The 14,536-nt window shown below is 39.1% G+C and overlaps 1 protein-coding gene across 1 annotated transcript in view; it reads left to right on the plus strand.

Moving 5' to 3' along the window:
* Positions 1-14,536, plus strand: part of CRYL1 (crystallin lambda 1) — a 190,281-nt gene that overhangs the window by 144,003 nt on the left and 31,742 nt on the right. Inside the window, exon 4 of the mRNA XM_063444903.1 lies at positions 10,327-10,488. Coding sequence (XP_063300973.1) covers positions 10,327-10,488 — 162 coding nt within the window. The remainder of the gene's footprint in view (positions 1-10,326; positions 10,489-14,536) is intronic.

A 14,536-nucleotide genomic window follows, 5' to 3' on the forward strand; every position in this document is an offset into this window, starting at 1 on the left:
AACACTGCAGTATATGTATAGCCTATTAATGACATATAGCCATCTCTTATTATTTATTACTGTTTATTCTTTGATGAATTTGCCTGTTAAACTCACATGTATAGATACACACTATTATAAGAGTTGCCAGGCAGTTTATATATACATATACTGTATTTATACATATCTATGTTTCATTTTGAAACCGCGATATATTAGCCCATCTAGCCTGTTGTATGTTTAGATACAACTTCTCTGGTCACGGAGAAAAGTGGAAGGAGCTTGCTCTGACGGACGGGTTATGTCCGTCCCGCCTTTGCCGACTGAGCTAATATGATCGGCTTTGCGTGGGAAACGCTCGGTCACGCCCCCTATGAAGTGGAGGACACCTATTGGACAATAGACTTCCTGTTAAGGGTATTTGAAGCTCTGGACGAGCAGTCTCGGATTTGCCTCTGACAAAGGTGCTACTAAGAGCACTGAAACGCGCGTCAGGCGTGTTTACTGTCCGGTCTTCCGGACATCACTGTTTGCCCACTTTTTTTCACTACACGAGAATGGTTTGATGACACCTGTTTGATGTTTAAATAGATAGGATTACTATTACTTTTTTGCTCTACCACTATTTAGCTGGTTAGTAGATGTAGCAAGTGCATTTCTACTTTGTTGCTATTCAGACTGTTACATAGCTGGTTTAGCAACCTTTATGCTACTTTCTTTCTACATGTACATTTATACTTACCTGTGCTGTCTATAGATATGCCGTGGGCATCCTAAGCTCCACGATATCTACATCCTCCTACTAACTTTATATATTTGATATAATATATTTATATTTCTTTGAGGATTTACATAGTGGTAGTCCAATGGGATTGTATCCCTATATCTATTCCCTCCCCTATTGATATTGAGTCATTGGTTATGCTAGAGAACACCTTTGAGCATGACTCATTAAAGCTCACTTTTGGTGTTCCATTTTGTTCATATACTCATATCCAATATTAGGGCTCTGGGATAGATGTTGTCTATCTATTTATTTTTCTTGATCACACGGAGATTAACATATTCTTTATCAGTTTATGTTTGTGTGACTACTTTATCTTTTCCAGATCTATACAGCTAGATACACCTGCTTTTTACGGTTGTATCCCTCTGTGTTTTTCATTTTTTCTCATGGTCTGTTTTGGGATAACTTTATCATGATAAGAGTTTATTTACTAGAATTGAAATTACGAAGAACTGACATGTAGTTATTCTCCAAATAAGACAAATTAGAAAAAAAGGCTGTTTTTCTAGTTAATCTACTTTAGCCTTTAATGTTCAATGCCCTTATTCATTTTTGATGACTCCCGGTTTAGTAAATAAACCCATAGGTCTACCCTCCGCTCCCAGGATTCGGTATTCGGTAGGATTTAGGGTTCCACCTTTGTTATTCAGTATCAGGAAGGATGACCTCTGTTTTCTGCTCCCATTAATGGCTGCACACTACCGTACTTATGTAGGACATGGGGTATGATATCATATAATACCTTACTTATGTAGGACATGGGGTATGATGTCATATAATACCTTACTTATGTAGGACATGGGGTATGATGTCATATAATACCTTACTTATGTAAGACATGGGGTATGGTGTCATATAATACCTTACCTATGTAGGACATGGGGTATGGTGTCATATAATACCATACTTATGTAGGACATGGGGTATGATGTCATACAATACCTTACTTATGTAGGACATGGGGCATGATGTCATACAATACCTTTCTTATGTAGGACATGGGGCATGATGTCATATAATACCTTACTTATGTAGGACATGGGGTATGGTGTCATATCATACCTTACTTATGTAGGATATGGGGTATGATGTCATACAATACCTTACTTATGTAGGACATAGGGTATGATGTCATACAATACCTTTCTTATGTAGGACATGGGGCATGATGTCATATAATACCCTACTTATGTAGGACATGGGGTATGGTGTCATCAGTGGTGTATCCTGGTTTTGTGGACAAAACTCAGGCGCCCCTCTCCCCCCACCGCGCCACCCCCCCCAACCCTCCCCCCCGCCTTCTAAATACACACACACACATTCACTGACAGATACGCATACACTAGCTAACAGACACACACACTCACAGGCAAACACACTCACACTAACAGACACACACACAGTCAGACACATACACACTCACTAGCAGACACACACACACACACACACACTAGCAGACACACACACACACTCACTAACAGACACACACAGTCAGACACACACACACTCACTAACAGACACACACAGTCAGACACACACACACACACACTAACAGACACACACACACACAGTCAGACACACACAGTCAGACACACACACACTCACACAGACAGTCAGACACACACACTCACACACACACACACACACACACACAATCAGACACACACACACAGTCAGACACAGTCAAACACGCACACAGTCAGACAAACACACACACACACACATTAACATATATATACATTTTTTTTAATTTAACCTACCCCCCAGCCTCCTTACCTTTGGGAATGCTGGGGGAGGTCTCTTTCTCCCTGGTGGTCCAGTGGCTGCCGGCCGGGCGTGCAGGCTGCTGTGCGCTGGCGAGTAGGCGGCTGGCGAGGGAGCTCTTCCTCTGAGCTCTCTGCTCAGCTCCCTCGCGCGCCGCAGAGTGAGGCTGGGAGCCGGAAGATGACGTCATATTCAGGCTCCCAGCCTCACTCTGCGGCGCGCGAGGGAGCTGAGCAGAACGCTCAGAGGAAGAGCTCCCTCGCCAGCCGCCCGCCCGTCCAGCCCATCAGCCGACCGGCAGCCCAGTTAGCCGCAAGGCTAACAAGGCATTTGCCCTGGGCATTTGGGGGCGGCGTTTTTTGCCACCCCCTGGAAAATGCTGCCCAAGGCAAATGCCTTGTTTGCCTTGCGGCTAAAACGCCCCTGGGTGTCATATAATACCTTACTTATGTAGGACATGGGGTATGATGTCATACAATACCTTACTTATGTAGGACATGGGGTATGATGTCATACAATACCTTACTTATGAAGGACATGGGGTATGATGTCATATAATACCTTACATTTGTAGGACATGGGGTATGATGTCATATAATACCTTACTTATGTAGGACATGGGGTATGGTGTCATATAATACCTTACTTATGTAAGACATGGGGTATGGTGTCATATAATACCTTACATTTGTAGGACATGGGGTATGATGTCATATAATACCTTACTTATGTAGGACATGGGGTATGATGTAATATAATACCTAACATTTGTAGGACATGGGGTATGATGTCATATAATACCTTACTTCTGAAGGACATGGAGTATGATGTCATATAATACCTTACTTATGTAGGACATGGGGTATGATGTCATATAATACCTTACATTTGTAGGACATGGGGTATGATGTAATATAATACCTTACATTTGTAGGACATGGGGTATGATGTCATATAATACCTTACTTATGTAGGACATGGGTTATGATGTTATATAATCAAGCAGTGCAAATGTTGGAAAAACAGCAAATGGAGAGGCTGGTCGTCCAACATCACTAGGTGCCTGCATTAGGGTTCCTATAATGTTCACAAATAACATGTTTAAAATCTAATTGTATCTAACTTATATCTATCTACCTGTACTGTCATGTTAACAGGTTCCTGTACATTCGACATATTGTGTCAGTGAGAGTACTTGCTAAATGTTCTTAACTAATTGACAAGAAGGATAGTGTCCTTTCAATGATATGTCCCACACTGAAAAATTATATAATAACAAGAACTAGTAAAATTCCATATGTGCCATCACGCAACAGGATGAATTTGTGCCAAATATTATGGGACCTGGCAGTGAGACATTGTAATAGTTGTACAAATTACATGTGGTGGCAGAATTTAGATATAAATTACTCTTTTTGGATCTCAGTTCGTACATATTATCTTATGCAACACTTGAAAAAAAAAATGTCCAGTGCTTCACTGAAAGGGTGAATTAACTCATTAGGATGGCATGATAAATACTATACCAAGCAATGTATTTGTTAAACAGGAATTATGGAGAAGGCATGGGATTTGCAAACTTTAAAGCAAATAAATGTATCTAGAAAAATGTTTGAAAGGCTTTCTCCGGAGACCAGTAATAATTTTAAAAAGTGAGCCAATACGGAATCAGTATCATGGCCGGGAGCACTGGCTACTCTGCTTCTTCTTACAGTAGCCAATTTGATCTATGCCAGGTGTGATTTCTGACTACTTCCATAAATGATCAGATATTATCATACAATGCACTCTGTCACACCCTATCTGCACCTCACGTGGCATAGCTATTACAATGGAGGAAATTTACTTTTTTTGCAAACATAATTGATGTTTCACCTGCTTTGGTTGTGCACTAGTCCTACCAAATGTATAAAAAAGAACTTGGATTTCAATATATATATTTTTTGCATTTGATTGCTTTCTTTTTTTTTTAAATGTGTATTTTACATGCTTACATTTAGAATTATACAACTGGGCTCAAAGCGAGGTTTCCCTAGCTTCTCATCAGCCACCTTTTCATTAGTCTATATGAAGAATCTTATTGTTTTTTCAAAGACAATTTTTATTGTGAATGCGATATACAAAAGACTCGTCGGGCATAATATCAACAGCAGGAAAGTAGTCACGGATTAGCGGCCACGTCAAAAGGGTACTTAACACCTACATTCACCGTTTTCAACTTAAAATCATAACATAAGTATAACAAAAATACATATTTTTAGTAATCCTAACAAGGTCAAGGATAATGGTCAATCAATGTGGCTATAACAATGACCAATAAGATACCAAAGAAACATCTCACCAGGTATGATAATTGTGACTACTGTGTTCAATTGTGGGCACCTTACAAAAGACACAGAATGTCTAGGCCATAGAGCCATATCAGGAATAGAAATTAGAATTACAAACAGGGCCGGACTGGGGATACAAAGCAGCCCTGGAAAAAAAAAATCTATGCCAGCCCCATAAGTCATTGCGCCATATATTGTCGCATGTAATATGTAAGGCTATGTCTTGCCACCCCAGATGATTGAGTATATATATATATATATATATATATATATATACACACACACACACACACACACACACACACACACGTGTGTGTATGTGTGTGTATATGTGTGTGTGTGTGTGTGTGTGTGTGTAAAAAACACTATTATATGGCTGGTTTATAGAATATATATATGGTTGGTTTATATACTATTTATAAAATATAAATATTATATAAACCAGCCATGAATGATAGATACATATATATATAAAAAACAAGGGTAAGGCTGGGGGCTGTATATATGGCAGGGGGGGGGGGGCTGTATAGCTAGCTGGGGACTGTTTCAAATATGCTGTGGCTGTGGGGCTGGAAATATATATATGTGGGGGACTCTATATGTTGGCTGGGGGCTGTATACAAAATGATGGGGGACTGTATATATGCTGGGGGGCTGCATATGGACTGGGGGTTGTAAAAATATGTTGGTGGGGACTGTATATGGGCTGGGGGCCGTATAAAATAAGTAGGGGGACTGTATATACGCTGGGGGCTGTATATGTACTGGGAGTTTTCAAAAATATGTTGGTGGGGACTGTATATGTGCTGGGGACTATATACAATATAAGGACATATATATATGTGCTAAGGGGCTGTATAAAATTTGTTTGGGGGGCTGTATTTGTGCTGGGTGGACTGTAAATATTTATATAAGTATTTATGTGCTGGGGGCTGTGTAGGTGGCTGGGGGTGCCGGAGGGGAGGCTTTGTGGGTGACTGGTGGGGGTGCCGGAGGGGAGGCTTTGTGGGTGACTGGTGGGGGTGTCGGAGGGGAGGCTTTGTGGGTGACTGGTGGGGGTGCCGGAGGGGAGGGGAGGCTTTGTGGGTGACTGGTGGGGGTGCCGGAGGGGAGGCTGAAGTTTGCTGTGTAGCTGGCTTCCACATACCTGTGTCCTGCGGCCGCCTGGAGAGCTTGGATGGCGGCCGCAGGGGAAGCTCTTCTGGCGGCCGCTGGGGGAGCAGGCTGTTCTGTCTCTGCTCCCCCTCCCTCGCGCGCTGGAAATAGACCGGGGCCGGAATATGACGTCATATTCCGGCCCCTGGTCTCATTAAGCTGCGCGCGAGGGAGGGGGAGCAGAGACAGAACAGCCTGCTCCCCCAGCGGCCGCCAGAAGAGTTTCCCCTGCGGCCGCCATCCAAGCTCTCCATGCGGCCGCAGGTCACCAACATGTCTCCCCGGCCCCAGGTGCCGACTGCCCACCGGGAAATTTCCCGGTATCCCGGTGGGCCAGTCCGGCCCTGATTACATACGATAATGGGTAATCAGGACACCACTCTCAAGATGACTATACAAAACTGGTAGAATGCTAAGTGTTCTTTCTTTTTAGTTTTTTTTTAACGTCTTTATTTTTTTTGTTATGCATAGATGTACAAGCAAACTTGCAAAGCCACGATAGCTACTGCAAGTAGTTCAGATGGCATATAATACATTTGCATGGCATATCTGATAAACTGCATATTTTTAAGTAGTAATCTAGTATAAACTAAGCCTCATGGGTTAGGGATGGATAGCTGTGCCTTGAGACATCCATCATAAGATGAGTAGTAACTTGTAGGGTCAATAAACAAGTAAAAAAAAGAACACTAACGTTTGCTAGTTGTAAGGAGTATCTAAGCAAAGATAAATACCAGGGCTCCCTTGGTCGTCTGGGTTGTCCATTGCAGCATATGACCTAAACCCCGCCACAGGTGGATAACCAGTGCCTTAATAACAGGAAAGGGACTTAAAGAGTGCTACAATTGGATTCAAGTGCCTCAGTTCAAAGGCAAGCATTTATGTTCTTGATTTTTAACCATTCCCAACCCCATTATTTTCTCCATGACATAACCCCATTATTTTCTCCATGACATGGCCAGAGAAATTCTATAGCATATACAAAAAGACAAAACGCTTATCAATGTACAGCAGCCCCAAATAGCAGGGGTCGACAACCTCTGGCACTCCAGATGTTGTGGACTACAACTCATTGATGCATAAGAGCATTATGGGAAAAACAACATCTGGAGTACCGAAGGTTGCCTACCCCTGCCATAGAGCAAAGAAACCCTCTGTAGAACCGAGAGGCAATTGTCAGTACTACATAGATGTCCATCCAGGAATTTCTGAGGATATTAGTCTAAATGGGTAAATCTATGTAATAATGATGTTATACTTAAAAAGTTTTAAAATTAGTGTAGCTTATTGCCCAGTCATCTTCAGCTAGACAGGAAAAAATATTGTCTCTGGCATGGACCACTTGATTGCAACATTCTACAGGGACTCGGAGTCTTTAATGTAACATTCGCTTTGATTACACATAGTTCATCACCCGTTATAGGGATAGTCTTTTAACAGAACACGTCCATTAACGTAGAATGGAAAATAACAGACTGGATATACAACTTCCCCACAGTATGATAAGATAGTTAAAGCAGTATTTTACAGAATTTACCAACTTTACATATTAGTAGAGGAAATTGCACCTGTGTAATCCAGTGAAAGGACCCAGGCACCTAGCCAGTTCTTCTTGTCTTCAAGGCCCAACACTTATTTTCTGTATTTTTACAGATTTTAAAATCTCACTGACTAAACTGCTATATTTTATCCCTTTCGACTATGTAACCTGCTTTCCCAGGGCACAAACAATAGCTGCAGCATTTTATATGCCTTTGGAAAGTTTTGTTGTTCACGTAAACTGAAAGCTCTTTGAGTCCCGGGGAACTATGTGCCCCTTATTGGCGGGATTGTTCCGTGTTTGACAGAAAGTTTATTGCAGTCATCCAAAGTAGAGTACAATCACCCCAGTATAAAGAGACTCTCAGCAAAAAGCCCATTCATGTTTTTTTGTATAATCAGACCTGGTTTGAGTTTCTTGCTGACTTTAAACTCTCTTACTTTTGGTTATCATATGATCCGGATGGCTAGGCACAGCATTTCAGTATCCATGCTCACAATGGGCCCATTCTCTGTACTTCTTTTATAGCTTTGCACAGAAATCCAGACCTTTTGATAACTCTACCTTATCCTGAAATATACTGTTTGCACTTCACTATAACATGCTTTGTTAAAATTCAGACTATAGTTTCTAGATTACAGTGATTTTGCAAAGTTGGAAAACGCAAGCTATGAAGTTAAGTAATTTTCGCTGCATGGAAGTGGAATTGACCAATATTGATTCCTTCTTGACTTCATAACGTATAAAAACAGTTAACGTTGCATTTTTGCTTAGACCTGTTCTTACTGCAAACTAGCCAGTGTTCATTGCTAATGATGCTTCAGAATGTTGCCATACGTATTTATTTTCAACTAACAAAGACTTGGAGACGTAACATGTAACATGTCTCAAATCATAGGCATCAGATGCATCTCTGTGATGTTTGTCAGTTTAAACCTGTGAGGCAACGACACAAACACAGATAGTGAGACAGAAACATACAGTGTTATCTGAAGAGCACTGCTAGGCACGTCACGTATGAGTTCATGGAAGGTGAAGTCTAGTATGTGAAGTTATACAACTCCAAGTCGTGGATTCTCTAGTTTCCTTCTAATGAACATCCAGGCTAAAGGAACTGGTGGTTCACACACAAGACATACTTCAGTGTATTGAAAATTAGCAGGAAAATTATATCCTGTCTTCAAGTCTGATATCTTGTCTTATATTTATTGTAATATTTTTCTGTAAAAATGTGTCTGGAGCCAGAGACTCACAATTGGGATGAATACAGCTTAGGTCCCTTGTCCTTAACCCCTTTAGGACCAGGGTTAGTCTTAACATTCCAATGGTCTCAAAAGGGTTGATAGGACATTTGTTATGGTAAAACCTAATGTATCACCCAACAGAAAAATGTGTAAAAGGCTCAAGATTTGTCTTGCCTGGGTGTTAGGGAGTCTATAGTACTGTCATGCATACACTATCCAACTTCCAAATCTAGGTCAGAGTGAGATAGGTAGACAGAATGTATTACTGGACCTTAGAATCACCCGCATTAACGTACAAAATATAGTGTCAATATAATTTTAGCCAAGATCGGGATAACAGAGATACAGGAGTATGATACAACTAGCCAGATGAGGATTACAGAGGTCAGCAAGGTCTCTGAATAAGCCAAAGTTGAACTATCAGAAAATCAGAATATATATAATGCACTGAACGAGGAGCCAAGAGGAAACTACTGAAGGGCTTTAAAATGTTTTATACACTGAGGTGGACACTCATTGGTTCACATCACCCCTGCGGCACCAAAAAGTGCAAGAATGAGGTTGCAGTTATAATGTCACTCTCCTGGAACCGGAAATTATACTAGGCCTCATATTGGCATAAGTAGAGGGACGCCACAAGTGTGCAGCGTCTCCCCCTTCTTGGAGACTCAAAAGTGTTCGCCTCCCGATTGCCACAAATGGCACGTTTGGATAGTCCAAATTCTAACGCCAATTGGGACGGCAAAAGAAGACCGGGAGTTGCCACTTCCCTGCCGGAGCAGCGCATTACTTAGGTAAGTACTATGACAGGTACAGAGTATAACCAGAATAACTACCTAATATCAAGCTTTAAACAAGTAATGTTGGAAAATTGACAAAGGATTTGTGATAAGAGTTGAATTGGAGATTTATTTATTTTAGTTCAGCAATTTTGACCTATAATTTTCAATTTCTTCTTTAGTTAATGAATAAACTGTATTTTTTTGTGACCCATACATAGCATGTTCTTGAAGAAATGTGCACTAGGATTGCACTTGTTATTCGCAACCCTGTACACAACTGTTGAGAGCCAGCAGTACCAGTGCTAATTTGTCAATATGTGTGTGTGTGTGTGTTTGTGTGCGCGCGCGCGCGTGTGTATGTATATATTTTCACGTGAGCCAGAAACAAACAGATTAGTATAACAATGACAATTATTTGAAATTGTATGGTGAAGGACTGAAGGTTAATTAATAAATAATCTGCTGCAAAATAATCAGTATAAATGCCTGGAATCGTAAAGGCCAATACGAAAAATGTATGGTAACTTCGATGTGGAGCAACAATTTTAAAGGCCAAATATATTAAACATATTTTGCATCATGCTACTGAAATTTTATATGAAGACTTTTCGTGTCATTGCATCATGAATTTGTCTAATCATGTTTTAGAAAGCATTATATAGCCTATGCAATTTTTGTGCAAACCAAGATGACTCCTGTAATAAAAGCTAATTAAGCTTTTTTTTTTCTTTTTATTGTTTTTTAGGAGTGTGTTCCTGAGAGCCTGGAATTAAAACAGAAGATATTTTCTGAAATAGATCTTCACGTTAATGATGCAACAATAATCAGTAGCTCAACATCCTGTCTTTCACCTACAAAAATGTTTAATGGACTCAAACATGTCAAGAACTGCATAGTAGCACATCCCGTAAGTCTTGAGCGTTTTTGGCTAGAAGAGTACATAATCCACATAATTGGGATTTTATATTTATTGTAATATTTTTCTGTAAAAATGTGTCTGGAGCCAGAGACTCACAATTGGGATGAATACAGCTTAGGTCCCTTGTCCTTAACCCCTTTAGGACCAGGGTTAGTCTTAACATTCCAATGGTCTCAAAAGGGTTGATAGGACATTTGTTATGGTAAAACCTAATGTATCACCCAACAGAAACATGTTCTTTGACTTCATCATATTTGGAGTGGATACTTGTAGCTGCATTGACAAATTAACATTAGAATTGAAAATATATTTTTTTATTAAAGTTAATGTCAAGGTTATAGCAAAATATCTCATGAAATAAAAGCAGACAATAAACATGTCAAATTGTTATGCAATAACTAACATAGATTGTAGGATATTAGGAAATATAACAATACCCATTTTTTAAATTTAAAGAGTTAAACAAATAAGTAACAAGGTCATTCAACTTCAGTAAAGTATGCATATAGATGGAGGGTGCAATCTGCTAGAAAAACATGCCAAATGTAGCCTGACTCAGATAAGTGATACATGTGTGGTACGTGTGTAGGGAAGTAAGCAGGTAAGCACTTAACGTCTGCCTGTGTGGCCAGAACATTACATGAACTAAACAATAAGCATTTATGTCAGTTTTAGTTGAAGGGGCAGTATCCTCTAGTGTAGAAGTCCCCGGTGTAGCTGCTGGTACCCAAAATAAGGCATGTGTAGTTGAAGAGCAGGCCTCCAGGGGCACCCTCTTAGCATCTGTGGGCCTTGTATCCTGTTTCAGAAAAGTCCCAATATCACAGGACACAGAGCCAGAACCAGCCTAGTGCTTCTTTCACTTCGTCCCCATCTGTAACCGGTCGAATAAAGACATGAATTAGAACAGTGGGCAAGTGGGTAAGTGATTTATGTGAAAAGAACGCTGAAAACAGCAATACAATGCGGAGCTCCGGAAATGTTCATCTGTCTTGCTATGGTTCTAGCTCCGCTCCCCTACCAATAGCCACATTTTCCCCTAAAGTTAATTGAGCTAATTTTGCAACTGCAGAAATAATTGATCTACTACTCTTTCAATCTATGCCTTCTATACCCAGCTTTCACAAAAATAGGAAGAACCCTGCTGTTGATATCTGTGTTTTACTCTACTGTCACAGATTGTACTGTGTTCTAATTGTCAAAAACTACTTGTTAAGTGTGTTAACTTGGCAAGGCTTCTGGTACATTACAAAGGAATGTTCTGATAGACGTGTTCCAATCAAGGTACACAATAATGATAGGAATAGACGTGAATAGTAGGATAGGAAACAGACAATGGAAATCTACCTATATTGTTATTTTATTGTAAATATACTCATCTACTGTAGTACTCATCTACTACACGTTCAAAATAAACCACCTTCCAGTAACACAGGCTAGATATCACCCCAGTATCTGGACTGTGGACATATTAATTTATTTTACCATAATTACTATCACTGTGTATTTAGGAACCCTGAATGACTATTAAAGCGGTTCTGTCTTTTTTTTTTTATGTTGTGCATTTTGTCTCCCTGTGAAGCTTCATTTTAAATAAAAACATATATTTATATTTCAAAAGTTATACATAAGGATTTTTTCCATATGTATACCTTGCAGATTGGCAAACGTTGACAATGGGGGGAATTTAGTCACGCTCCAAATCCTTTGTCAACTTTGTCATTGGCTGGCCACTTCTCATTCACCTCCCTTCAATGTTGTATCATTTTCTCTATTTGTTGACCCTCGCGGGATCCTGAATCAACACAGTGCAAGGCAAGCCTCCTGAGTTCCAATGTGTATGCCCCAGTAAGGGCAGAGGTGGAACTTCCAGTGAGCACCGTCTTGGATACACCAAGATGGTGTTGCCATGAATAAAGACCCAGTAGGACATTCAAAAGTTTAAGTTTTATGATCTTGGTGCCACTCACAATCATTAGGGTGGTCCCATATAAAGGCTGAGGGACCTGGAGGAGGACAACTGACAGACACTTTAAATCATATTATCATGAGTGATATACTGTGCACTTTCTCACTAGTGGCTAGAGCTGCATGTTGAGTTTTATCGAGGGATGGACCTATTGATGACTTAATGGCAAACTATTAAACTAGACAATAGTTTTTGCTTATGGTAGAACCAATAAAATGAAGGACTATTTATGAGACATACAACTTCAAAGCAGCACCCATGCAGAGATCAGATCCCCAAATATTTTGTGTGATCTTCTAGGAAGACTTATATATACTTAAAAAAAAAAAAAACAATAACCCACCACTTGGCTTTATTTACATTTATTATCTGCCCCCACCACTTGGCTTTATTTACATTTATTATCTGTTCCTCCTCATGCCAGATCTCAATATTTGTTTTCTTCTGCCCATGATGTCTGCTGTTTGCCCTTCTGTGAGATTGATTTTACTGAAGGATTGTGTTAAATTTGTCTGACAACTGAAACAGAACTTTGCTTAAAGGACACCTGTCAACTCAAAACTTTTATATAATATAAAAATCTTTTTAAGTTTACAAATGTGAATACCTTTATTATATAACAGGATCCTTCATCCATATACACGCACCTGGAGTCAGACAGTGTTTGAAAACTGATCGTTAATCTCTATGGTCTTCCCTGCTTTACTCTCTGCACAGAAGTATAGAAGACCATAGAGACTCACTGTCGGTTTTCAAACATTGTCTGACCCAAGGTGTATGTTTATGGCTGAAGGATCCTGTCATATATTTTTGTTTTTTTTACATATACTTAATTTAAAATATATATATTTCCTTTCAAAACTTGATCAATGGACTATTATAATATAAAATTGTTTTGAGACAGCAGTTGTCATTAAGCAAAGTTCTTAAAGCCACATTCACTTTTATAACCCCAAGTGAAAAACTGTATACGGTACAATAAATATACACACAAATTATGGACAGAATGTCCTAAAAAAAATTGTTTTTGTCCTGTACCCTCTCCCGCAGTCTTGCTAATATATGATTATGTTCCACTTGTAATCCTTTCACTTGGGCCACAATGATTCTTGCTATATAAAGGTTAGACTAACCATTATGTGGGGTAAGCAGATACTTATTGAAGTACATTTGTATGGAGTCTATGTTAGTGCATTTCAATATAATTTTAATAAAGCAATAATGATTTCTGTAGGGGAAGTGCCAACCATCCATGACCCTTTAAGGCCTGCTTAAAAACAATTCAAAACAAAAAAAAAAACAAGCAGTGAATTTCAAATGGATTCCCATATATATTCTAATGATATGTATCAAGTTAGTTTTTTTTTTTTTTTTTTTACATTTGACATAATTGAATCATACCGCCAGATCACCAGGCAAACATAGCAGCAAAAGTGAGAGAGATTTGGTATAGTCTAAGAAAGATGGTAAACGTTAACCCAAATTATCCATATGGTGATTAAGAAATTATCAAAAGAGGTTTTACAGCATGTGAATGTGAACACTCTTTGACCAGCATATGAAGTTTTGATCAAATATAACACGCTAAGGAATAAACATATTTTTTTCTTTAATTACTTGAATGTGAATTTTAGCAAAATGGCGTTCCATTTTATTTAGATTTATGTTTGTTGTATAATTACACCTTTCCCTCTCTTTATTAATATTAATGTTTATATTCTGTGTCACGATGTTTGTGAGTCAGGAGCTTAAATTCTGCTATGTTTACGTGCACCATTTACGTGCACCCGTGCACAGGTATGTATGTAAAGATTTAACTATAAAATACTATCTAAATACAATATAATAATATACAATGAATAATCTATCGAGCTTCTAAGTCAAGTTTTAGTAACTAAACTAACTTCTAATTAATGTGCTTTAATGTTTTATGAAAAAAAAAATAGTAAAATGATAGCCATGTATCTGGTACAAATAATACTTTGTTTGGCATTACTGTAGTTTATATGCTTAATAAGAAGCGATGACACAATTCATGCTGATTTCATTTTCCACCAAAATATTACA

The sequence above is a fragment of the Pelobates fuscus genome, chromosome 1 (genome assembly GCF_036172605.1).
Source record: "Pelobates fuscus isolate aPelFus1 chromosome 1, aPelFus1.pri, whole genome shotgun sequence".
NCBI lineage: Eukaryota > Metazoa > Chordata > Amphibia > Anura > Pelobatidae > Pelobates > Pelobates fuscus.